General features: G+C 39.9%; 2 protein-coding genes and 1 non-coding gene across 8 annotated transcripts; all 3 read right to left on the bottom strand.

Moving 5' to 3' along the window:
- Nucleotides 1-241: 241 nt before the first annotated feature.
- Nucleotides 242-9,560, bottom strand: LOC113026709 (kinesin-like protein KIF23). 4 transcript variants are annotated; one of them, XM_026175779.1, is made up of 13 exons: nucleotides 9,085-9,560; nucleotides 8,770-8,836; nucleotides 7,917-8,076; nucleotides 6,041-6,202; nucleotides 5,769-5,935; nucleotides 5,517-5,690; nucleotides 5,041-5,280; nucleotides 4,130-4,498; nucleotides 3,680-3,913; nucleotides 2,226-2,314; nucleotides 1,542-1,611; nucleotides 1,369-1,439; nucleotides 242-1,272 (listed from the first exon to the last, which is right to left on the bottom strand). In XM_026175779.1, exons 1-13 carry the CDS (start codon nucleotides 9,096-9,098, stop codon nucleotides 1,257-1,259), a joined length of 1,833 nt encoding a protein of 610 aa, XP_026031564.1. In that variant the 5' UTR covers nucleotides 9,099-9,560; the 3' UTR covers nucleotides 242-1,256. The 4 variants fall into 4 exon arrangements, with proteins under 4 accessions (XP_026031564.1, XP_026031565.1, XP_026031567.1 ...); XM_026175780.1 differs by having other exon boundaries at nucleotides 4,130-4,477; nucleotides 9,085-9,559; XM_026175782.1 differs by lacking the exon at nucleotides 4,130-4,498 and having other exon boundaries at nucleotides 9,085-9,555.
- Nucleotides 9,561-12,901: 3,341 nt separating this feature from the next.
- On the bottom strand, nucleotides 12,902-25,365 carry LOC113026708 (kinesin-like protein KIF23). 3 transcript variants are annotated; one of them, XM_026175774.1, is made up of 25 exons: nucleotides 25,314-25,365; nucleotides 24,999-25,187; nucleotides 24,693-24,759; nucleotides 23,934-24,062; nucleotides 22,714-22,819; nucleotides 22,413-22,549; nucleotides 22,198-22,310; nucleotides 21,196-21,366; nucleotides 20,981-21,025; nucleotides 20,172-20,284; nucleotides 19,784-19,905; nucleotides 19,576-19,678; nucleotides 19,054-19,133; nucleotides 18,853-18,972; nucleotides 18,598-18,757; nucleotides 17,214-17,375; nucleotides 16,942-17,108; nucleotides 16,690-16,863; nucleotides 16,213-16,452; nucleotides 15,324-15,692; nucleotides 14,859-15,092; nucleotides 14,383-14,471; nucleotides 13,545-13,614; nucleotides 13,379-13,449; nucleotides 12,902-13,281 (listed from the first exon to the last, which is right to left on the bottom strand). In XM_026175774.1, the coding sequence occupies exons 2-25, from the start codon at nucleotides 25,010-25,012 to the stop codon at nucleotides 13,266-13,268; spliced, it is 3,072 nt and encodes a 1,023-aa protein (XP_026031559.1). In that variant the 5' UTR covers nucleotides 25,013-25,187; nucleotides 25,314-25,365; the 3' UTR covers nucleotides 12,902-13,265. The 3 variants fall into 3 exon arrangements, with proteins under 3 accessions (XP_026031559.1, XP_026031560.1, XP_026031563.1); XM_026175775.1 differs by having other exon boundaries at nucleotides 15,324-15,671; nucleotides 25,314-25,363; XM_026175778.1 differs by lacking the exon at nucleotides 15,324-15,692 and having other exon boundaries at nucleotides 25,314-25,357.
- On the bottom strand, nucleotides 20,032-20,129 carry LOC113027533 (Z30 small nucleolar RNA). The gene has a single exon (XR_003273093.1). It is a non-coding gene; the product is annotated as a Z30 small nucleolar RNA (small nucleolar RNA).
- Nucleotides 25,366-25,384: the final 19 nt, after the last annotated feature.

The following is a 25,384-nucleotide window of genomic DNA, read 5'->3' as shown; positions in this document are numbered from 1 at the left end:
CCTGATTCCTCCTCCCTCCCACCTTCTTCCCTTGGAGAATGCCTATCCGAATTAAAATCCTGGTTCAGCTCTAATTTTCTTAAACTCAATGAGGATAAAACTGAAATCCTCCTTATTGGCACTAAATCTAACCTATAGCGGCAACCTTCGGTCCTTCTTTGCCGCTTCTGCAGAACGTAAAGTTTCTGACTCGTTAAGTCTCTTGGATGCCTTCCGGTAGCAAAAAACGAGGCGAAGGAAAAAAGGGGCAAAACATTTATTTTCCTTACAAATCGAAAGGTACAAAACAAATGCCTCTGGTGGGAGCTCCGTTTATATTCCCTTTGTGTTACAACAAAAAATGACATTAAAACAGCGACGGTCAGAAAACTGTTGCTCCACGTCCTGCTTGCTTACCTAACCTTTTACCCACACCCCTCCGCATGCGGGTCAAATACACACCCCCTTTACGACATCCACCAACACTTTACAACAACAACAGACTAACAAAGCAGGATTAATTTATGGAGCACAGCATATTACATTATAACCTAAAATGATCAAGATTATAATAAAAACTTAAAGATCATGACAAATACTTAAATATGGCATGATGTAACTGAGTAAAATATTGGCCTGGACTTGGCTCCAACATAAGCTTTTGAAGCCAAATCATTTCTCACTCACTATTGATGACTCCACAGTTTTCCCTTCAACTCAGGTTAAGAGCATTGGTGTCATCCTAGACAGTTCACTATCCTAGAAATCTCACATCAGTAATCTCACTTGTTCTGCCTATTTCCATCCACATTAACCGATTACGTCCTTCTTTCCACCCAGTCTACGCCCATTCTCGTTACTTCCCGCATTGACTATTGCAATTCTCTCTTGCATGGTCTCCCCCAAAAATTCCTCCATAAGCTTCAACTGGTTCAAAACTCCGGATTATTACAAGAACCCCCTCCTACCAGCTTACCTTTCTGACCTGTTAAGCACTACCTCTTCTATCCAGCTTGCTGTGCCTTCTTTCAATCTCAGCACTATGGGGAAAAGAGCTTTCAGTTGCTCTGCACCCAGGCTGTGGAACTCTCTAGCCCCAGATGTAAGAAACACTTGTTCTCTCCCTCAGTTTATGTGTTTTATTCTATTGTTAAGTGTGCTTGGGTGTCTTGAAAGGCTCTTTTAAATACATTTTTTTTATTAATATTATTTTTATTATTGCACAACAGCCAGGTGAGGATAAAGGGGAGTGGTCACTGTTGATCTGTTAGCAGCTTTTAGGGTTTTCTGCGCCTGTAACAGAAAACCGAGTGAATCACAATCTGTAGTTATGTATTCTGCTGAAAACAACACTTTACTCAGAGGCGATGCAGAAAGTTGACAGCTTACTTGGTGACTGCATGATGCTCCAACCCAGGTCCCAAGTTTGATCCAGCCCTCATCGCCACAGCCACAGAGCACTGCGAAGAGGGAAAAGATTAGGACCTAAATCTATTTGCAAGTGTTCTGAATAGCTCAGCCTGATTCTGATACTAGAAGGAGAATTTTTTAAATCAGCTTACCCTCGTCTCCACATCAGTCAAAGCTCTATCTCCACTGGCTGACACGCCTTCTGAAGACTTCCTCTTCCGCCTTCAGAGATTGATACGTAAAAACATTAGCACACCTTCAGCAGCTTGGAATCATATTTAACAACTTAAGAAAATGTAAGACTCAGGAGGCACGTTAGGTAATGCATGTACAATTATTAACAATATTAGCAACAATAACAATATTAACAATACTAGTTTTTTTTTTTTTTTTTTACAAAATTCACAGCAGTAGTGAAATAAGATAATCAAAATGTCCGATGCTGTGTCCTGCTGTTATGAATTAAATAGAATAAGAGATGAGTTTTTGCTCAACTGAGCTATCAAGTTGATCTCAGTCAAAGACGTACTCTAGAACAATCCCAGCACAGAAAGCAAACCCTAGTTTTTTTTGTTATCCTGTTATTACAGAGTGAAATATATTTAAACCTCAGCAACACAACGATTATAACATTCCAGAATGGAAATAAACTTGGTGGTTAAGTCTTGTTTTCTATTAAGAAGAAGAAAAGTATTATCTGTTTTTTGATAATGTGGCAGTATCCAGAAATCCAGTTCACCATATGGAACATTATATGGTCAGGTAACACATCTAAAAATGTTAAACATTTTTTTAGGGTGCAAATTCAAGACATTTTTATAATTATAAATTATTACCTTGGGACTGTAGTGAGCTCCTGTTTCAGTGTCTCAATGTCAGTGAACTGGACAGCTTGCCCCCCTCCTCTCGTTTTGATGACATCGCCCTAAAGAAAAAAAACAAAAAGAACCACCATTAGATATCTTTGTTATTTAATATTTAATACAGTGCGAAGCCCTTCTTGTGATCAGTAATTCAACCATCACAAGAGTTTCCTTTCTAAGGATAAGCATGCATGCTACTACAATCATGCAACAGAACATTGAGAACCACTTTATAGAAATTATTTAAATTCACTTCTTAAAACTGACAAATTTATTCGAGCAAAGTGTAAAACAAACAGTTACAAAACCACACTGACTCAAACTCAAGTTGGAAAATATGGTTGCTGAAAACTTGCCAGTGTTGGGGAGTAATGGAATACATGTACCGCCGTTACGTATTTAAAATACAAAATACGAGTAACTGTATTCCGTTACAGTTACCGTTTAAAAAGGTGGTATTTAGAATACAGTTACTTTGTTGAAATAAATGGATTACACTGCAGTACTTTCCTGTTTCATTTTGTCGCGGGTCAGGACTGTTTGGGTTTTGTTTGACAGCTACGTTCTGTTGTCCCAGGCGGCAGCGTTACGGTTGCCATGGTTACAGGGCGATGCTCTCTCTCTCTGCGACTGTGTGTTTCCTGGGTGAGAGAGGCCTTTTCGTTGTTGTTGTTGTTGTTGTGCTAAGCTAACAGGCAGAATGCTACAAGCATAGCTCTAAAGAATGTAGCATCATGGGCAGTGTAGTCCGTGTTGCAGGGAGAATGGACTGCCACACACGTTATGGGTCTGTGAGCGCGAGGAGGGAGAAAAAGGCGAGTGGAAAGGTACGAGTTGTCATCGAGGAAAAACGGGAGCTGGAAGCATGTAAATATAATAATAACCACTGCAGCCAAGAAGAGTGCCTGACGAGCCCAGTTGTAAGTAAGCTATTAAGACTCGACTGTACGCTGTGTTCGTGTTTTCCTCCGAAACAATAAGTTCCGTTGGAGCAGTCTTTCAACGCCTCTCTCTGTCTCTCGCAAGAAAAGTTGACCCACACAACAAAGTAAAGCTATTTTTCGGCTACGAGCCGACAGGGACCCCGCCGTATTAGTCAGAGGTCCCTTTACTACAGTTCGGAGCCGCGGACCTTCAGTAACAGTAATAAATCACACAGCAATAGTACATTCACGTTGTTGTAAAAAGCATGATAATATATTAAGTAATCCAAAGTATTCAGAATACGTTACTGCCATTGAGTAACGTAACACAATACGTTACAGAATACATTTTGGGGCATGTAATCTGTATTCTGTAATGGAATACATTTTAAAAGTAACCTTCCCAACACTGAAACTTGCTAATATAAATGTCTGCATGAGTAAGGAAGTGTAACCAAATATATCATTCTAAATATCAGTAATATGCTGTGCTGCATACTTGACCTTTATAAGTTTGGTCTGTATCTCGCCGTCGGAGGCAACTTCTTGGTGCGTTAGCACGTATCTGTCACACTTGGACAGAGCCTTCTCGCTGGGTGCAGACACCTGGATGGCGTTGGGGATGACCGGCTGCAAAACTGTGCCCAAGTCCATGCTAGACGATGGCTTATGGTCCACCCACTTCTCCCCACCAGCAGAGCGGGAACAACGGTGCAGCAGGCGTACTGGTGTTGTCGTCTGAACAGATCAATGGGAAATGATTTAAAAAGGGAAAAATCCCACAAACAGAGTGAACAAAAACACAGAACTTGACAAAGCATTACAAAGCTTGACAAAAGAAATCATAAAACTTATACATTTTGGGGGGCAGAGTACCCCACACCCTAAACTTGTAGGAGCCAAAATCCTGACACATTACAACCTCATGCTGCTGCCTTTAGCTAACTCACTGACCCTGTATCTTCTTTCAATTAGGTCTACATGAAATGAAGGGGAAGGGAAGCAGTCTCTCTCATCCACTCTGCTCAAGCACACAGCTCTCCTCCTGGCCCGGCTGACTGAAGTGCCCGTTGAGGCCTGGGGTCTTGTGGGTGTTCTTGTGGGTGTACTAGGGGAACTGTAACCCTGCATGCTGTCCTGAGCTGCCTGCTCCTCACATGCAGATCTAGCCACAGACAAAAAGGTACTTCTGCTGGGGACGGGGCAGGTGAGCCTTGGGTTCGTCTCATCCTCCTCATCACTAGCAGCACTGCCTGACTGTGACTCTGGCTTTGGACTGACATGAGGGGAATCGACTGGGCACTGGAGAGTGAAATGGAAAGACTAAATGGTCACAGTTAGACATGCAAAAATTAGACGTTATAGGAACGGGATACATTCACAGTCTAATGTAATCAAATGCAGCAACCACTTTATGTAAAGTACAAAGTTCATGTTTTTCCCCATACCTGGTGAAAAACATGAACACTGAAATGTATATTTACTTAAGCTGAGCTAAAATGTTCTGTGAGTTGATGCAAATTTATCTGCAACATAATTCATTTTACAGTTTGTCTTATTTGTTGTAAATTCAGTATCTTTGATTTTTAAAACTATAGATTCAGACCAATAAATTTAGAACAACCTACTGCGAAATCTACAGCATCAAAATAATTTCCTCAGTTTCACAGTGGTACTTAATTGCTGAAGGACTACATGATCATATGCATGAGGCGTTTATTATAACCTGCCTGCTGCTGTGGCACTGGGATTAGTGATGTTAGTAGATTAAGAGAGACGAGTGCAGTAGAATTTAACTTTGAATGGGCAGAATACCATTCAACACCCTTAAAAACATTCATCATTATGGTTTTTAAACAACATACAGGGACAGGTGAGGGTGATGCTGATCTCTTTGGCGGTAGGCGGTCCTCTTTGGAGGGTCGCTGAGAACGGGGCTGATGCTGTGGTTGTGGTAGAGGCTGTGGCTGCGTCTGACGGGGTGGAGGTTCAGGGCGACCTGGAGTCTTGCTCTCTGTCACGATGGCCTTGAGCTGCTTCAGCTTTTCGTCTTTCACCCACAGCTTATTTTGCATCTCAAGCTGCAGTGCATTAACACGTCTCTCCTGCACAGTGAGGATATTGCAAAATGTTCAAATGCAATATTATCCAAGTTGCTTAAATAAGACAAATTAGCTTCCACTATAAAGACTAAAACAATGACCAACAAGGGCTGTTTGCAAAACTGATAGTAAGATCTAAATTTTACACACATTTCAAAGTAGGTCTTTTTTTGTTTGTGGTCTTTATTGGAAATCTATACATTGTTGAATAAAAGGAAAAAAAGATATTTGAAACTCACACATTCTTTCTCCCACTTGAACTGGGTGTCCGAGATCACGCCATGCATGCGCTGCTCCATGCGTCTCTTCTCTGACAGCTCTCTCTGAAGCCTCTGCTCTCTGGTTTCCAGCTCATGCTGCAGCGAGCGCTTGTCATCTTCAAAGATTTTAGTTGTTTTCTGCAGGATGTCAATCTGAAACAGAGACATTAATATTAAAGAAAAAAAAGTGACAACCTTTAAATCTGCAGCGTGAATGGATTAGTCTCCCACCTTGTGTTCTTGCATCTTTGTTTTCTTCTCTAAACGTTCAATCTCTGCCTTGTTGCCTTGGATGATTTTGTCTTTCTCTATCAGTTTGCCGTTTTGTTCCTGAATAAAGTTGTCTTTGGAAATTAGGCTGGTATCCAGTTCTTGGAGCACAGGCTTCATCATGTTGGCTGAAATAACATCAAGAGAAATGTGAGCCAAGAGAAAGACAACTATTCAAAAACGGATCTTTCAAAGCCAAAAAGTATCAGGTGAGCTAAAATGAGAACAGACACCTGTTTTACTGTAGTCCTCAATCAGCATCTGCTTGATCCTCTGCCTGTTCTCCAGGGCTTCAATCAGCCTGGGCAGCGTGATGTCATCATGTGGGTCAGTCAGCTCACAGGAGGGTAGAGATGGGAGACTGAGGATCAGAGTGTTTGCAGCAGGAGGCATGTCTACAGAAGACAAGGAATCACAAGTCCTTAAAGCAATTGTGTGGTTGTTAATAATCATCACACACAATACTGTTAAAACATTTACACAATAGTAGTTCAGATTAATTGTGTTTAATTTTAATGGAAATTACGTTTGCAAGAGTTTGGCTTGTCCGGTAATTTGCATGTTTTGTGTTTCCAAAGAACTTCTTGAAAAATAATGCATTCTCTCATTTTCAAATTAAACCTTTACACATAGTAAGTTGATGCCCGAGTTTTCTAAAATTGTGAATACAAGGCTGAATAATACTTTAAATGTTGCTACAGTTAACTATGGTAAATGGACTGTTTCTTATATCGCGCTTTTGTACACTGAGCGCTCAAAGTATCTTCCCCAAGGATATTTGGCATCCAGACTGAAGCAGCCAGGGTTCGAATCACCAGCTTTGCGATTAGCAGATGGCCTGCTCTTCCTCCTGAGCTACAGCCACCTCCAACTACAATTCTCCTTGAGATGATAAAATGAAAATGAAAAGTCCATGTAAAAGCTGCCACTGTGCAGCCATCTTATTTGGGCTGTTATTTTGAAGTATCATCTAAATCATTGTTGTAATTTCAGAGAAATGATGCATTATCCTGACATTTCTGGCCATTTAATATACAATTCACAAGCAACTGATGACAGTGGGAAGAAAAACTTCCATTTAATAGGAATAGGAATGAGGGGATGAGGGGAGGAAGACAGCATAAAAGATGTGCTGTGGAAGAGAGTGAAAAGAGGTTAGTGAAGAAGCCCACAGCAGCCAAGACGTATTGCAGCATAAACAAGCCGCATAATTAATGGACAGTTTACAGTCATCTGATGAATACCAAACTATAAGAAAGTTTTAAGCCTAATCCTAAAAGCAGAAAGAGGGTGTTTCAAATTCAAACTGGGAGCTGGTTCCACAAAAGCAAATATGCCCTCTTCTGAGATGCTGTTGGCACTCTCGCTGTTCTGGATCAACTGAAGGCTTTTCAGGGAGCTTTTGGGACAAGTTGATAATGAATTACAAGAGTCATAGTAATAAATGCATGAAGTAACTTTTCAGCATCACTCTGACAGAGGAGATTTCTAATTTTAGAGATACTGCACAAACGCAAGAAAGCAGTCCTACATTTCTGTGTGAAGCACTTTGTGATCTTTGTCTTGAAAGGTGCTATATAATCTGAATTTGGAAGCACACAAAAATGTGTCCAGTGGATTATTAAATATAACAACAATTACCAGAAGTGGAAAAACCCTCATTATACACTTGGTGTTTAAAAGGTTGAGTGTAAAACTTCAGTGCGCCTAAATTTAGGCTAATCACTTGATTAATAATAATAATAATAATGGATTGGATTTATATAGCGCTTTTCAAGGCACCCAAAGTGCTTTACAATGCCACTATTCATTCACTCTCGCATTCACACACTGGTGGAGGCAAGCTACAGTTGTAGCCACAGCTGCCCTGGGGCAGACTGACAGAAGCGAGGCTGCCATATCGCACCATCGGCCCCTCTGGCCAACACCAGTAGGCAGTAGGGTAAAGTGTCTTGCCCAAGGACACAACGACCACAACAGAGAGGCCGAGAATCGAACCGGCAACCTTCCGGTTACAGATATGCTTCCTAACCCCCTGAACCACGGTCGCCCCAGGGTGTTAAATAAATAAATAAATAAAAACTTAAGCACAGTATTAATTTTTTTTACCAGGAACTATTGGGCCACTGCGTTCTTCCAATCTGTGAGACAGCTCATCTTTGAATGCCTGGTTTCTATGATGACGGCCTGGAGTAGCGCTACAGATTGGTCTGTCCGCTGGCCTGGCCACTTCCTCCACTTGCATCATCTCTGCAAACTGCACCAAAAGCTACACAAACAGAGCATTTCCTTTATGTCTGGAAAAAATAAATAAATAAATAAAATTTCGGGTTAATTAAAAAGACACAAAGTAAGAGGGCAGGGTCAAGTTACCAAGGTTTCCTCATAGTCATCAGTCTTGGGATCGACACAGACAACCATTCTAACTTTTCCCTCTCCATCGAAGTCGTTTTTAAACCGGTGGGTTATTTTGGAGCTTCCAAACAGCTCAAGCCGAGCTGTTTGTCTGATACTCATTTCTATTCTTGGCCATTCTGGTCAGTTTCAATGAAAATCTTAACATCTTTAACTCTGCCACCTCCAGCACTGCCTCCCATCTTTTTTGTCAGTGCCACTGTCTCCAAACCATACATCATAGCAGGTTTCACTGCTGTCTTAAAGTTTAAAACCTCAGTTAGATGGCAGTCAGGTGGCACTCCTCTCAATAAAACTCTTCCAGATGAAAAAGTCTAAATCTGTTGCCTTTGAGGAAGAAAAGTGATGGCTGCAGAACGAAACTGTGGGCTCACATTCAGGTTGAAGAGAAACTGTCCAGAAGAATTTTCACTCTGTCAGTAAATTACTCCACTCTAGGTTTAAACATTCCCTTACTGGAATTTTTTTCCCACCCAGTGGAATGTATGAGATTCACATCTGTGCTGTCTGCCAAGTTGACCTTCTTTAAGAATTCAGGGACACTCACCCCAACTGGGTCCGTCTGGTTGCTGGAGGGTTTTTTTGGAGGAGGCCTGCTGGGGGTTTTAACCTTCCTGTAAAAGTAAATAAATACAAAGTCATTCACAATTCAAACAGAAGCGTAAGCGTTAACAATTAATTACTTTATAATGGCTTAACAAAGCCACTTGCTAGATGGCTAATTAGCCCCCTGCTAACAGTAAAGCAGAGCGTCAGCGTCCGTTGTTAACTCCTTAAACCTAAATTCACCATTTAGTGACAGGGTAATACACACAAACAATATAGCCTGCCTGCAACATATATAATATAAACCTATACTTACACTTCTCTCGTCATTGTTACGTGGTACCTATGCTGAATTCACCGTTTCTATTTGTCTAGTTTTAAATCGTCCCTCCACCTCGACGCCTCTTCTTCTTCTTTTAAATTTGATTGGCGGTTGGCAAACAACTGAAGGATGCATTACCGCCACCAAAAAAACCCTCAAATCCTCCCAAACAATTTACTTTCTTTTAAAAACTGAATTAAGGCCTGATAACTTTCACTTCTTGAGACCATTTGCAGTAAATCAATAAGATCTAGCTTCATTTTTATGTTTCTGAGGTTTCGGGTCAGTTGTCTTTTCTCCACCTGATACTTCTGACAATATAACATGTTCTCTAGTTTCCTCTTCTCCACAGTAGTCACATTTCCCTGTATTATGTTTCCCTATCATGAACAGTGTAGTGTTCAAACCAGTATGTCTTATTCTCGATATGACCACGATATGTACCACCTCCTTTCTCCTACTCCTTCCTGTGGTTCTCATTTCTCCTACTCTCCGCTAAATTTTATAGGAGAGTCCCCTCCTTTCCCCCTCCCACTGTTTTCCCACCTTTTCTTCATTTCTTGCCTTACAATACTCTTTATCTCTGTCTTACAGAAGTTAATAACCAGGTCAACTACCCCATGTTTTGTGGCTTCCTTCGCAGCTCTATTTGCCATTTCATTTGCTTTTACTCCACAGTGAGCCGTAATCCATAAAAAGACAGCTGTAAATCCCATCATTTGTATTATGTAAAGTGTTTCCTGAATTCCTGTTAGAACATCTGCTCTACTTTCCGAGTGGCTACACTGTAAACTGGCCAATGACGAGCTTGAGTCTGAACAAATGACTGATTGTAACAGCCTCGTGTCTTCTATCCACTGAACAGCTAACAGAATTGTGAGCATTTCTCCAGTCTCCTTCTCCGACAGTCCGTCACTGATCCTTTTCCCTATTTTGACTTTAAACTCCGGAACAACCAATGCTACACCGGTTTGACCGGCTGTGTTCTTTGATGCATTTGTATGTATTTGTACATAATTATAATACTGGTCAATGTAAACCTGTATGTGAGTTTAAACTAAATGCCCTTCCTCCCAGCAAGGTTTCAGTACCTCTTGTGTTGGGTGATCCTGTCCATGTCCCTGTAGATTTGCCCAGTAATTGAGTGTTAGCTGTTTTCTTCTGATTCCTAGTGGCATCTCACCCATCTCTACCTGTAAAGCTGCTGTTGAGGTTGTTTTAAATGCACCTGTGCAGAGTCTTAGTGCCTGATACTGACTGAAGTCTAACTTTAAAAGACTTGTGTCAGCCACGAAATTATATGCTACACATCCATAATCTAACACTGATCTAATCAACCCAGTGTGTATGGCCCTCAAAGACTTCCAATCCGCTCCCCAGTCCACCCCAACTAAACATCTCATTATATTTAATACCTTTCTGCATTTATCCACTATTTTCTGAATGTGTACAGCCCATGTTATATCCAGCCACAATCCCAGAAACTTAAATTTACTTGTTCTTTCTAACTCTTCACCATATTACTTTAGCTTGGCTTCCTCACCAACTCTTTTCCTTGTAGAAAAAAATATTGTCTTTGTCTTATCAACTGCACATTTATTTTACAGGCGTTAAATATTAAAGCTATAGGTCTGCAGTTTCCTGGATTTTTACCATCGTTTCTTGGCTTACCTATGGGCACAACCACTGCCTCCTTCCGGCTTTGCGGCAGTTTTCCACCCTCCCAAACTCTGTTATAGAACTCTAACAAAAGATCTTTAGCTGACTCACTAAGATGGTTTATCATGATATAGCAAACCTGATCTTTTTTCGGTGCTTATAATTTGGATTTCCGAAGAACTCGATTCAATTCTGACTTTGTAAAAGTAATATTTAATAAACCATCTGTATCTTCTACTTGTTTCAGTAAATCCTTATTCTCTATGGTTGTCATTTCTCTTCCACTTCGTCCTTCTCCACTAGCATTGCCTGAACTATGGATTTTAACAAAGGTTTTGCTTTTTCCTCATCTTTTAATGCTGTTGCCTTTCCATCTCTCAAGATTGGATATCCATACTCCCTTTTTATACCATTCATCCTTCTAATCATTGACCAAACATTGTGTATTTCTGTCTCCCTCCCTACTGGACTACAAAAACCCCTCCAGAAGTCCCTCTTTGCATTTTTAATTGTTCTTCTTACCTTAGCTTGTAATTTTTTATATTCAATGAAATTCTGAAAACTGCGATTCCTCTTTAATATGTTAAAAGCTTTATTTAATCACTTTATCACAATCCTTTGTCCAACAAGATACAATCTTCTTTTCCCTTCTTTCCTCTTTATCGCCCAGTTTGCTGCCTCTAAAACTGCCTTACAAATAGAAGAATTTAAATCATCAACCCCAACATTCATATCAATCTTTTGCATTTCACTAACTAATCAAAATGTATCCCAATATGCATTACTGAAACACCACTTCTGCACTCCCCTATGTCATGTTTCTCTACACTCAGCTCTATCTCAGTCATTATAGGATAATGGTCACTGCCTACAGTTGTCTTTTTTTATTACCTGCCATGAATAAATACCTGCCAATGAGTGTGACACTAATGTAATGTCACTTGCTGATTCTGCACCTGTTCTAACTTTCACTCTTGTACCACTTCCATCATTCAGACACACATTTTTTTTATCTCTATCAATCACTGCTCCATTCTGATCCTTACAGTTACCCCATAATGTGCTGTGTGCATTAAAGTCCCCACACCATATTACTTTCCCACTTAAATATGTGCCAAGTTCCTCTACTGATAACAGTGTTACCCGGATTCAAAAAATTGACTACTCTGATGCTACTATATCTTGACCAGATTTTCATTACAAAGTATTCTGTGTTCCTATAGCTAGGACTCTATATTGGGTTCCTTGCTTTACAAATTTTACAAACCCTCTTCCATTACCCTCATTTCTATCTCTCCAGACATCATCATAACCTTTAATAACAAAATCCAAAGTAGGTTTAAGCCAGGTCTTCTGAATACAGATTATTTATTTTCGCATTTTTTGATGAATCCTTTGAGCCCTTGTCCATTTGCAATCAAACTTGTGGCGTTCCACAGTGATCATACTGTCCTCTCATCTCCCTCTCCTCCAAGTCTTATATTGATATGTTCCCGAGATATATCTTTAATGCCAAAAGACCTCTCTGCTCCTTTCACAATTATTATAAGTTTCTGTTTTGTGTTTCACTTGATCTATGCAATTTATAACATAGGCAATAAACAAAATCATCTTCTCCACTGTCAGTCCTGTATGAGTTCCATGTGTCTGCACGAAATCTGATGTTGACATCGGTTGAGCCTTTCCTGTTTCTTCTGTTCCCTCTTGACAGCCTCGGTGTAACTTGCGATGTGAACTACTTTAACTTGTTTGACCTCCATGGCCTTCTTTCTGACTTAACAACCCCATAACTTACCCCTTGCTGCCCCCCACAGTTACTGCATTTATCCTACACTATCCCCACATTCCTCATATCTGTGTTCACCTCCACACACACTACCCATTTCCCATTTGCAAACTGTAGTGATGTGCCCATATCTTTGCCATTTATAGCACTTGAGGGGCAGCGGAACATATGCTCTAATCTAATAGACTGAACATCCTTACAGAATATGTTAGCATTAAAAGACTCAATTATGTTTAGATGGGAAATTCAAATTAGTCAACCTGGATACACAAAATCCTTATATGCAAATTCAGGAACCACTCTATTGGATTTTCTTTCAGTGTAGTGAAGAAAAGTGAGAAAATTATAAAATGAAAACAAAAACACTTTTTCCAAACTTGAAGCTCAGTTTAATTCACCAAAATCAGACAAATTGTATACATGAGACAAAAATCATTACTGTGGAGGTTTTACAATAACTCGTGAGCAGAGTAAAATATGTGCAAACAGAATTTTGTTTAGCTGTAGAGCCACAGTAACTAAAGAGGCATATATCTGAGTAAATAGATAGTTATTTTACACAACAATGCTTTGGTGACCTATGTATATACTCTTCTGCATATTTATATAAAAAGATGGAAAGCATTTAAATATCATCACTAGAACTAAACATAAAAACAGAGGTCAGACTATTGCACAACAGTCAGGTGAGGATAAAGGGGAGTGGTTACTGTTGATCTGTCAGCAGCATTTAGGGTTTTCTGCGCCTGTAACAGAAAACCGAGTGAATCACAATCTGTAGTTATGTATTCTGAGAGAAAACTACACTTTACTCAGAGGCAATGCAGAAAGTTGACAGCTTACTTGGTGACTGCATGATGCTCCAACCCAGGTCCCAAGTTTGATCCAGCCCTCATCGCCACAGCCACAGAGCACTGCGAAGAGGGAAAAGATTAGGACCTAAATCTATTTGCAAGTGTTCTGAATAGCTCAGCCTCGAATCTGAGGAGAATTTTTTAAATCAGCTTACCCTCGTCTCCACATCAGTCAAAGCTCCATCTCCACTGGCTGACACGCCTTCTGAAGACTTCCTCTTCCGCCTTCAGAGATTGATACGTAAAAACATTAGCACACCTTCAGCAGTTTGGAATCATATTTAACAACTTAAAAAATGTAAGACTCAGGAGGCACGTTAGGTAATGCATGTACAATTATTAACAATATTAATATGTTTGTTTGTTTTTTTAAACTGGATACCAAACTGACAACAGTAGTGAAATAAGCTAATCAAAATGTCCGATGCTGTGTCCTGCTGTCATAGAATAAGGGATGTGTCTTTGCTCAACTGAGCTGTCAAGTTGATCTCAGTCAAAGACAGACAGGAACTGGATACCGGTTCCTGTCTGGTATCTGTCTGGATACCAGACAGAACAAGGCCAGCACAGAAAGCAAATCCAGTTTTTTTGTTATCCTGTTATTAAATGCCTTTGTTCCCCTTTTGTTAAAACATAGAAAAACACTACACAAAAATACTGCAAAAGGAAAAGGTTGCCTTATAAGTGTATAAACTCAAAATGCACATTTCACTTAAAAATTAAGATGTGCAAATGTGAATAAATCAACTTGTTCGAGATATTCATCTCCTGCTGAGAAACAACAAAACAAAAGAAAACTGCACCAAACACCCAAAAAATAAGAATAAGTCGTCTCATCAGATACTGATGCTTATTTCCTATATGCCACAAAAAAAAACAACAACAACCCTTGACATTAAAATTCAAGTGTATTCAAGGATTTCAAGCACCTGTATAAGCCCTGTATTAAACATTTCAATATATTTTTTTTTGGTTAAGGTTATAAATTATTACCTTGGGACTGTAGTGAGCTCCTGTTTCAGTGTCTCAATGTCAGTGAACTGGACAGCTTGCCCCCCTCCTCTCGTTTTGATGACATCGCCCTAAAGAAAAAAACCCCAAAAAGAACCACCATTAGATATCTTTGTTATTTAATATTTAATACAGTGCGAAGCCCTTCTTGTGATCAGTAATTCAACCATCACAAGAGTTTCCTTTCTAAGGATAAGCATACACGCTACTACAATCATGCAACAGAACATTGAGAACCACTTTATAGAAATTATTTAAATTCACTTCTTAAAACGGACAAACTTATTCGAGCAAAGTGTAAAACAAACAGTTACAAAACCACACTGACTCAAACTCAAGTTGGCAAATATGCTGCTGGTTTGCTGAAAACTTGCTAATATAAATGTCTGCATGCGTAAGGAAGTGTAACCAAATATATCATTCTAAATATCAGTAATATGCTGTGCTGCATACTTGACCTTTATAAGTTTGGTCTGTATCTCGCCGTCGGAGGCAACTTCTTGGTGCGTTAGCACGTATCTGTCACACTTGGACAGAGCCTTCTCGCTGGGTGCAGACACCTGGATGGCGTTGGGGATGACCGGCTGCAAAACTGTGCCCAAGTCCATGCTTGACGATGGCTTATGGTCCACCCACTTCTCCCCACCAGCAGAGCAGGAACGACGGTGACGCGGGCGTACTGGTGTTGTCGTCTGAACAGATCAACAGGAAAACGGTTTAAAAAGGGGAAAGAAAATAAATTTAAAAAAAAAATCCAAAGTGAACAAAAACACAGAACTTGACAAAGCATTACAAAGCTTGACAAAAGAAATCATAAAACTTATACATTTTGGGGGGCAGGGTACCCCACACCCTAAACTTGTAGGAGCCAAAATCCTGACACATTACAACCTCATGCTGCTGCCTTTAGCTAACTCACTGACCCTGTATCTTCTTTCAATTAGGTCTACATGAAACGAAGGGGAAGGGAAGCAGTCTCTCTCATCCACTCTGCTCAAGCACACAGCTCTCCTCCTGGCCCGGCTGACTGAAGTGCCCGTTGAGGCCTGGGGTCTTGTGGGTGTTCTTGTGGGTGTACTAGGGGAACTGTAACCCTGCATGCTGTCCTGAGCTGCCTGCTCCTCACATGCAGATCTAGCCACAGACAAAAAGGTACTTCTGCTGGGGACGGGGCAGGTGAGCCTTGGGTTCGTCTCATCCTCCTCATCACTAGCAGCACTGCCTGACTGTGACTCTGGCTTTGGACTGACATGAGGGGAATCGACTGGGCACTGGAGAGTGAAATGGAAAGACTAAATGGTCACAGTTAGACATGCAAAAATTAGACGTTATAGGAACGGGATACATTCACAGTCTAATGTAATCAAATGCAGCAACCACTTTATGTAAAGTACAAAGTTCATGTTTTTCCCCATACCTGGTGAAAAACATGAACACTGAAATGTATATTTACTTAAGCTGAGCTAAAATGTTCTGTGAGTTGATGCAAATTTATCTGCAACATAATTCATTTTACAGTTTGTCTTATTTGTTGTAAATTCAGTATCTTTGATTTTTAAAACTATAGATTCAGACCAATAAATTTAGAACCTACTGCGAAATCTACAGCATCAAAATAATTTCCTCAGTTTCACAGTGGTACTTAATTGCTGAAGGACTACATGATCATATGCATGAGGCGTTTATTATAACCTGCCTGCTGCTGTGGCACTGGGATTAGTGATGTTAGTAGATTAAGAGAGACGAGTGCAGTAGAATTTAACTTTGAATGGGCAGAATACCATTCACCATTATGGTTTTTAAACAACATACAGGGACAGGTGAGGGTGATGCTGATCTCTTTGGCGGTAGGCGGTCCTCTTTGGAGGGTCGCTGAGAACGGGGCTGATGCTGTGGTTGTGGTAGAGGCTGTGGCTGCGTCTGACGGGGTGGAGGTTCAGGGCGACCTGGAGTCTTGCTCTCTGTCACGATGGCCTTGAGCTGCTTCAGCTTTTCGTCTTTCACCCACAGCTTATTTTGCATCTCAAGCTGCAGTGCATTAACACGTCTCTCCTGCACAGTGAGGATATTGCAAAATGTTCAAATGCAATATTATCCAAGTTGCTTGAATAAGACAAATTAGCTGCCACTATAAAGACTAAAACAATGACCAACAAGGGCTGTTTGCAAAACTGATAGTAAGATCTAAATTTTACACACATTTCAAAGTAGGTCTTTTTTTGTTTGTGGTCTTTATTGGAAATCTATATATTGTTGAATAAAAGGAAAAAAAAGATATTTGAAACTCACACATTCTTTCTCCCACTTGAACTGGGTGTCCGAGATCACGCCATGCATGCGCTGCTCCATGCGTCTCTTCTCTGACAGCTCTCTCTGAAGCCTCTGCTCTCTGGTTTCCAGCTCATGCTGCAGCGAGCGCTTGTCATCTTCAAAGATTTTAGTTGTTTTCTGCAGGATGTCAATCTGAAACAGAGACATTAATATTAAAGAAAAAAAAGTGACAACCTTTAAATCTGCAGCGTGAATGGATTAGTCTCCCACCTTGTGTTCTTGCATCTTTGTTTTCTTCTCTAAACGTTCAATCTCTGCCTTGTTGCCTTGGATGATTTTGTCTTTCTCTATCAGTTTGCCGTTTTGTTCCTGAATAAAGTTGTCTTTGGAAATTAGGCTGGTATCCAGTTCTTGGAGCACAGGCTTCATCATGTTGGCTGAAATAACATCAAGAGAAATGTGAGCCAAGAGAAAGACAACTATTCAAAAACGGATCTTTCAAAGCCAAAAAGTATCAGGTGAGCTAAAATGAGAACAGACACCTATTTTATTGTAGTCCTTCATCAGCATCTGCTTGATCCTCTGCCTGTTCTTCAGGGCTTCAATCAGCCTGGGCAGCGTGATGTCATCATGTGGGTCAGTCAGCTCACAGGAGGGTAGAGATGGGAGACTGAGGATCAGAGTGTTTGCAGCAGGAGGCATGTCTACAGAAGACAAGGAATCACAAGTCCTTAAAGCAATTGTGTGGTTTTTAATAATTATCATCACACACAATACTCCACTATTAAAACATTTACACAGTAGTAGTTCAGATTAATTCTGTTCAATTTTAATGGAAATTACATTTGCAAGAGTTTGGCTTGTCTGTTAATTTGCATGTTTTGTGTTTCCAAAGAACTTGCCCAAGGATATTTGGCATGCAGACTGAAGCAGCCAGGGTTCGAATCACCAGCCTTCCGATTAGCAGATGGCCTGCTCTTCCCCCTGAGTTACAGCCATCCCCAACTACAATTCTCCTTGAGATGATAAAATGAAAAGTCCATGTAAAAGCTGCCACTGTGCAGCCATCTTATTTGGGCTGTTGTTTTGAAGTATCATCTAAATCATTGTTGTAATTTCAGAGAAATGATGCAGTATCCTGACATTTCTGGCCATTTAATATACAATTCACAAGCAACTGATGACAGTGGGAAGAAAAACTTCCATTTAATAGGAATAGGAATGAGGGGAAGAAGACAGCTTAAAAGATGTGCTGTGGAAGAGAGTGAAAAGAGGTAAGTCAAGAAGATTGCTCAGTGTATCATGGGAAGTCCACAGCAGCCTAGGCCTACTGCAGCATAACCAAGCAGCATAATAAGGGACAGTTTATGGTCATCAGATGAATACCAAACTATAAGAAAGTTTTAAGCCTAATCTCAAAAGCAGAAAGACAGCATCTCAAATTCAAACTGGGAGCTGGTTCCGCAAAAACAAATATGCCCTCTTCTGAGTTGCTGTTGACACTCTCGCTGCAGAGTTCTGGATCAACTGAAGGCTTTTCAGGGAGCTTTTGGGACCGGTTGATAATGAATTACAAGAGTCATAGTCATAAATGCATGAACTATTTTTTATGATTTTAGAGCTATTGCACAAATGCAAGAAACCAGTCCTACATATGTGTTTAATATGTGCAATAAAGGACATATTCTGGTCAAAAATTACTCCCAAGGTTCCTCACAGTGTTACTGAAGGTCAAGGTAATGCCATCCAGCTTAACCTTGGTTTTATCTGAATTTAGAAGCACACAAAAATGTGTCCAATGATATTAGTGAATATAACAACAATTAGCAGAAGTGGAAAACACACTTGGTGTTGCTCTTGTTAAAAGGTTGAGTGTTCTTACATTTCGGCTAATCTTTTGATTAACAGGATGTTTCACACACATACCAGGATCTATGGGGCCACCACGTTCTTCCAATCTGCGAGACAGCTCATCTTTGAATGCCTGGTTTCTATGACGACGGCCTGGAGTAAAGCCACAGATTGGTCTGTCCACTGGCCTGGCCACTTCCACCTCTTGGGTCATCTCTGCAAACCGCATCACCAGCTGCACAAACAGAGCACATGTTATATGTCCGGGGGGGGGGGGGGGGGGGGGGTGTAATTAAAAAGTAACAAAGTAAGAGGGCAGGGTCAAGTTACCAGGGTTTCCTCATAGTCATCAGTCTTGGGATTGACACAGACAACCATTCTAACTTTTCCCTCTCCATCGAAGTAGTTTTTAAACAGGTGGGTTATTTTGGAGTCTCGATAGGGGACCATCTGGAAGAGAAAAATGTCAATTATATACATATTTTATCAGGAAATGAAATCCAAGTCCATCTTCAGTTTGGCAACACATACCTTGTTTGTGCCACACATTTGGTTTTCTCGAAGTATCTCGATGCATGTCCTCAGATTCAGCAAAGACTGATTTATGTTACCTGAAAGGCAAAAAGTGGTTAAAGCTCAAATGAACCCCAGCTAAATCAAAGTCCATAGGCTTGTATATAAACAGACTTGTCTTAACAGATGGCCAGCAGGAGACAGCCCTTGTATGCTACATAAATAAGTCATATATGAATAAAAGAAAGTGACAACTACTACTATTCAGGTAATCTGTTAACAGACATACGTGTGTTTTTTTTCTATATCTTGTTTTGTAAAGTATAACTAGTTTAAGCATATTCTTCTGGAATAAAAATAAGTTTTTAGGACACTTTTGGCTAAATTGTAACTGATAAAAAAATCAGCAGCCACTTTTATAATGTCCATTATTTTGGAGCATTATCTAAATTAAAGGTCACCACTGCATTCAAAACTTCAAGCAATTCTGCTTCAAGTTTACCGAACTTGTCCAAAATAAGGATTTAAATATTAACAAACCTGCTTCACGTATACGAGTGCCTTCTGCCCCTGTCCTGCCAGTTCGCTCGCTTCCTGCCAAGTCCACCAGGCACAGCTGACTAACACTTATCTGGTTCTTATCCTAACAATCAAATTAAGAAGAAAAATATTTGTCAATTATGGTTTATCCAAGTATGTTACCAACAGGGCTCTGGTGTGGGGAAATTTGGTTCAACTTTTAGCTGACCTGGAGAACGTTGTCGCCATCTGCATCAAGAGGCGCCTGAGCCAGTTTAATAATGAACACACTGTGGGAGCGACTGGACTCTCTATTCAGCCGGGTGTTCGCAACCTTCCTCTTTTTTTGACCTGGAAAAAACACAGTACAGGCCATTTCTAAAACCACATTTCTTTCCAGACATTTTTATGCACAATTTAAAAGCCAAACTATTTCAGACACAAAACTCATACTGAGCATTCACATTCCTCAACAACCTGCTCAGAGAGAAGATTAACTGAGGTCATTTACTGGCCAGAGCCGAACCCAGAGGGCAGCAATTCCAGGTCAGTCACATCTACGATCATCACTGCAGGGTACTTTATTTTTTCTTTACATTCATATGAGAACAACTCACCTCTCCAGAACACTTGAAAAGCCTCCTCGGCAGATTTGACTTCAACCTCCAGACAACCGGCCACATACATGATGTGATTCTGATCCTCTCTGAGGATTTTAGACTGAGGCGGTCTGCATTTAGAAAATAATCATATTAGGGAACTGCTTTTCCTTCAATCTGCAAGATGTTGCATACCAAGCATGGCAGGGAGTCGAAGACATTAATGCTGGTTGTTTCCAGCCACAGAAAGTAACCAGTTACAGTCATAAAGCATCACAAATAGATGTAAGAACATTCAGCGTTGCCAGAACAAACACCAAAAGCAGCAGGGGGAATATAAGGATTTAAGGCTAAAGTAACACTCATCAACACTGGAGACATTACCTCCCATCAGCAGCTCTGTTATACATGGTTTGTGCGTGGTTCAGAATGAATGTGTCCAAAATACATGTTTTACCACTGAATGTGCTCCCAGATTTATACTTTTTGCATGACGTAACTCTGAATTTTGGACTACAGCTGATTATGTTAATAATCAATTCAATTATTTGCAGACAAAATAACTGATAACTTGAGCTCAAAAAAACAAGAGAAGCTTCAAATTTTGCACACCAATCATCCCAAAAATATAGTCAGTGTACTATTATTTAAAAAACAAAACAAACAAAAAAAAAAATCATCAAAACTCATTTTTATGACAGCAAAAACATCTGTGAAACTTAGGAAATGTCTCCAACACTGACAGGTTACTTTTTTTGCACATCTGTATGCAACAGCAGAAGCTCAGCTAAAAATCAGGCTGCTACAAATATTCACTGGTCACATACATCAACTCGGTGTTCTGGCGCACTGGTGTGCCTCCACCATTCCACCTAGTAAAAAGAAAAGACAACAGTTTTGTCTCCTGGCTAATCTGCCATAGAAAATAAACTGAACTACACCTAATATTTTACTCTATTACTCTAATGAGATAAAACATGATCCACATACATACTGTACACATGAATTGTGTTCCTTTTGTTGTATATTTTTCTAAACTCACTTTGGCTTGATTGCATCTTCCTGAGTTTCCTCCAGGAGATCATAGATGTAGTTGTTGTAGATTTCTACGTAGGAGACGAAGACGCTGTAGCTGCTGTCGTCATCCACGCCATCTGATTTAGAGGTCTCCTCTGGCTTAATCATGTCAGCAATTTCAGGATCAGCCTTTAGCCTAAAAATCAAAGTAGAAAGTTGCACATTAAAACCAACATCCCACTATACTCAGAACTGAGGCAACAATGCAAGCTTAACAAACCCAAAATATCTTTCTGTTAACTAGATTCACTTATCCTAACATCACCAGTCAGGTGAAACAGTGACACAGAAATAAAGTCTTAGCAATTTTACAGTGCTGATTCTTCCTAAAGGGTAAGAAAGACTCTTGAATCAATTGGCCAATAGGTGACAATTTGATTTTAATTCTAATTTTGAACATGATCTTCTCCACAGCAGTAGCAGCACAAGTTACTCTGGAATAGTTAATAAACCTAGGACTGACTTATTCAGGTAACTTCCGGTTACCTGAATAAGTCAAAGTCCTACTTCACAGACAGTGATGATTTTTACAACATATGTTTCGTTTCTTGCCATTCCACTGGATGGATAAAATGGGTCTAATAAAATCTAAATCTGTGTCAGGCTATAGAACATCAGTTTGAAAGACAGATTATTTAGTTGTACAAAGTAAATGAAGTGTAAGAGCAAAAATGTGTTGATAATTCTTGTCATCCATGACTTTTACACTGTTGAAATGCAGGACTGTACGGCATGTCTTTATTGTCAAATTTGAATGCATAATTTCATGTGATATTGGGATTTGGAGTTTTGCAAAATTTTGCTGTAGTCTTTCTTTAGCAACAAAGCTCCAAGTCAGTAGGCACATCTCACCATGGGATGTAGATTTTTGGATTGCTGACCGCAGATTCCACCACATCTTTCTCAGTAATGTGAACTTACATTTCACACCCATAATTTAAAAAAAAAAGGTAAAATGGGCCTTTACCTGGTGGAGGGTGTTTTAGGAACAGACAAGTTGTTGTCCCGCCTTTGGCGCTCCAACAAAGCATCTACTTCAGTCTGAATCTCAATACTGTTTTTCTCATCAGTCTTAAATACCTGAACAAAGAGAAAAAAGGAAATTAAATTAATAAATAAGCAAATTACTCAGTTATTCTGGTGCCAAACATAATTAACCATTTTTATGTGCCATTTTCGTACATATCTCTTGGCCTGGTAAGGACCTATACTGTTGAAAATCATGTCAAGGGAGCGAGGCAGAAGTCCACCCTGGCCTGGGGAGCCTGTCATGGTGAAAGTCTTTCCACTTCCTGTCACCCCGTACGTGAAAAGCAGACCTGACACAAACAGAGAGGAAATCAGCTGCCAATAATGAACTCAAGGCTAAAGTACCGTAGGTTAAAATGCAGCTGTTAAGAGGGGAAACAGGTCACTGTAATTTAAAATGTTACTGTACTTTAAAATAATCATTGCATATTACTGATGTGGCCTTTGCTTTTACCATTTTTTCCACGGATGAGGTCATCAACAAGAGGTTTCGCCACATGCTCAAAGAGCTCCATCTGTGATACTGAAACTCCAAAGACTTTTTTGAAAGAGTACTGTGTCTGTGAACCAAAAGGGATTACAAAAAATAAATACATAAAATAAATAAATATACGTATGCATGCTTTGCTTGTTCTGGAAGACCAAAATCAACCATGTGTTATTTTTTCTCTTGTACTTTCTAAATTCTTCAGCATTTCTGGGGATACGCCTGAAATGAAGCCTTCTACAAGGCTAGACAAACCACTTCAGCTATGCTCATTTATTACAGAGGATGAGTAGTTCTATTCATATCTCCTTCTCGATGCCTAATCTCCACTCTTGAAGGAGGTCATCTAATCCGGTCTGAGAACACCTTGTTCCCCACATCTACAAAAGTTCAGTAACTCCATAAACAATGCATTGTACAATTTAACAGATATTGATACATCAAATTATAACAGACTATATTTGGGATATGGAGATGCAGCAAAATGATGTGTACTGAATAAGAAGGGATTGATTTTTATACATGATGGTAAATAAGTCAATCTGGGTAGTTAGCTAGCATGGTTAAGACTGTTTAATATTCAATCTGATTGCTTCCTACTTTTGCATTCTCACAGCTCTTTTTAGCTTTTTGTTCCATACCACTAGGTGTGTCTATATATCTGTTTCCCACTATCATGTGCAGTTACCTGAAAGACCTGTGAGAATGCAAAAGTATGAAGCAGTCAGGTAACTGCACATGATAGTGGGAAACAGATATATAGACACACCTAGTGGTGTGGAACAAAAAACTAAAATAAATAAATAAATTGTGGTCTTCAAGGCATTTGTAGCTATGAGAGGTGATAGCAAAAGTCACAACAAACTGGGAAGTGTGCCCCCACCTGTCCAACATCACTACATCTCATGTAAAATTACACAAAGAAAGGCATCAGGGCAAAACAGGCCCAGTCCTGGCACTCTATTGATGGAGGGAAAAAACAAAAATGGAATAATTTGTCTTTAACAGTCGTAGAGTTTTATGACACAGGAGTAAGCTACGAAATTTCCAACGATGTAAACAATATTTATGACTGGATTTACTTATTGTTGTTTTCAGTCTTTATGCAGCTTTTCCTGACAATGACAGAAACACATAATCTCACTACCTTTAATCAATTACTACTCCAAACTTATCGGATTTCTTACCTCTTTGTATTCTCCATTGCGATTTGTTTTGAAGCCCTCCGGGGTGTGCATCTGGATGGTGGTACTGCTGATCACCTCAATGCAGCATTCCTCATCCTCAGCTCCCAGGGGTCGCACACGGCAATATACCTGAAGAACAAAACAACACACATTAAAACAAGCTCTAACGGTACATTTTGAGCTCGTTACTACTGCAAAGGTATTTCATTTGCCCAAGAATATCTGATGAGCGATTAAAAAAAAAACAAAAAAAAAAAAAACAACAACCACCAAACAGACTCTGACATTCTTGGATGCAGTAGGATTTTTGCTACCATTTGTTTCAGCTTATTACCACTTGGTGAAACTTTTAAACATACTTTTATTAAGAAACTGAGGAGTCTCGTTATTCACAGCCAGAGTCTTTATACTGTTGGGGTTTTTTTAAAGAACAAAAAGGGGGGAATTTTGGTTGGCCCAAAAAACTGAGGAGAGATAGCAATCGAAACTTTTATTGCAAAAGCTTCTTCTTTCTGCTGCTAAAAGTCTAAATCTGCCTTTGAGGAAGAAAAGTGATGGCTGCAGAGCGAAACTGTGGGCTCACAGTCAGGTTGAAGAGAAATTGTCCAGAAGAATTTTCACTCTGTCAGTAAATTACTCCACTCTAGGTTCAAACACTCCCTCACTGGAATGTTTTCTCTTCCACCCAGTGGAATGTATGAGATTCACATTTGTACTGTCTGCCAAGTTGACCTTCTTTAAGAATTCAGGGACACTCACCCCAACTGGGTCCGTTTGGTTGCTGGAGGGTTTTTTTGGAGGATGCCTGCGGGGGGGTTTACCCTTCCTGTAAAAGTAAATAAATACATAGTCATTAACAATTCAAACACACTGTAAGCGTTAACCATTAATGACTATGTGATGGCTTAACAAAGCCTGTTGTTAGACGGCTAATTAGCCCCCTGCTAACGGTAAAGCAGAGTCAACGTCCGTTGGTAACTCCTTAAACTCGCCATTTCGTGACATGGTAAAACGCATAAACAATACAGCCTACCAGCGACATATATAATATAAACTTGTACTTACAGTTGTCTCGTCATCGTAGCGTGGTGCCTGTGCTGGTTTCACTGTTTCTGTTTGTCTAGTTTTGAATCTTCCCTCCGCCTCAAAGCCTCAAATCAGCTACTTTTTCAAAACGGACCCGAAGCAACCAATGGGATCTGGCAACGGCAAACACGTGTTTCCGCCTTCACCTCCGAGCCTTCACTTCCGAGCCTAAACCCTCCCCCCCCAAACAAACAAACAAACAATAAATAAATAAATAAATAAATAAATAAATAAATAAATAAATAAATAAAAAGTTGGCAAATGCAATAAAAATATAAAATATAATGTACAAACGTCTTTCAGCCGCTTTCATTCTTCATCTTCATAAATAGTCCTTGATGTCTGCACCAGCGAAATGTAAATCC

Source organism: Astatotilapia calliptera, chromosome 7, assembly GCF_900246225.1.
Source record: "Astatotilapia calliptera chromosome 7, fAstCal1.2, whole genome shotgun sequence".
Taxonomy (NCBI): Eukaryota; Metazoa; Chordata; class Actinopteri; order Cichliformes; family Cichlidae; genus Astatotilapia; species Astatotilapia calliptera.
The sequence above is the reverse complement of the archived record's forward strand: the minus strand, read 5'-3'. Positions and strand labels throughout refer to the sequence as shown.

Coding starts and splice junctions, on each gene's coding strand:
- LOC113026708 (XM_026175774.1), bottom strand. Junction 21,026..21,195: donor GAAGATGCAATCAAGCCAAA/GTGAGTTTAGAA, acceptor TCTTTTTACTAG/GTGGAATGGTGGAGGCACAC. Junction 13,450..13,544: donor TGACTGATGTGGAGACGAGG/GTAAGCTGATTT, acceptor CCCTCTTCGCAG/TGCTCTGTGGCTGTGGCGAT.
- LOC113026709 (XM_026175779.1), bottom strand. Junction 6,203..7,916: donor CAGTGGCCCAATAGTTCCTG/GTAAAAAAAATT, acceptor TGTCTTCTGTAG/ACATGCCTCCTGCTGCAAAC. Junction 1,612..2,225: donor GAGCTCACTACAGTCCCAAG/GTAATAATTTAT, acceptor CAATCTCTGAAG/GCGGAAGAGGAAGTCTTCAG.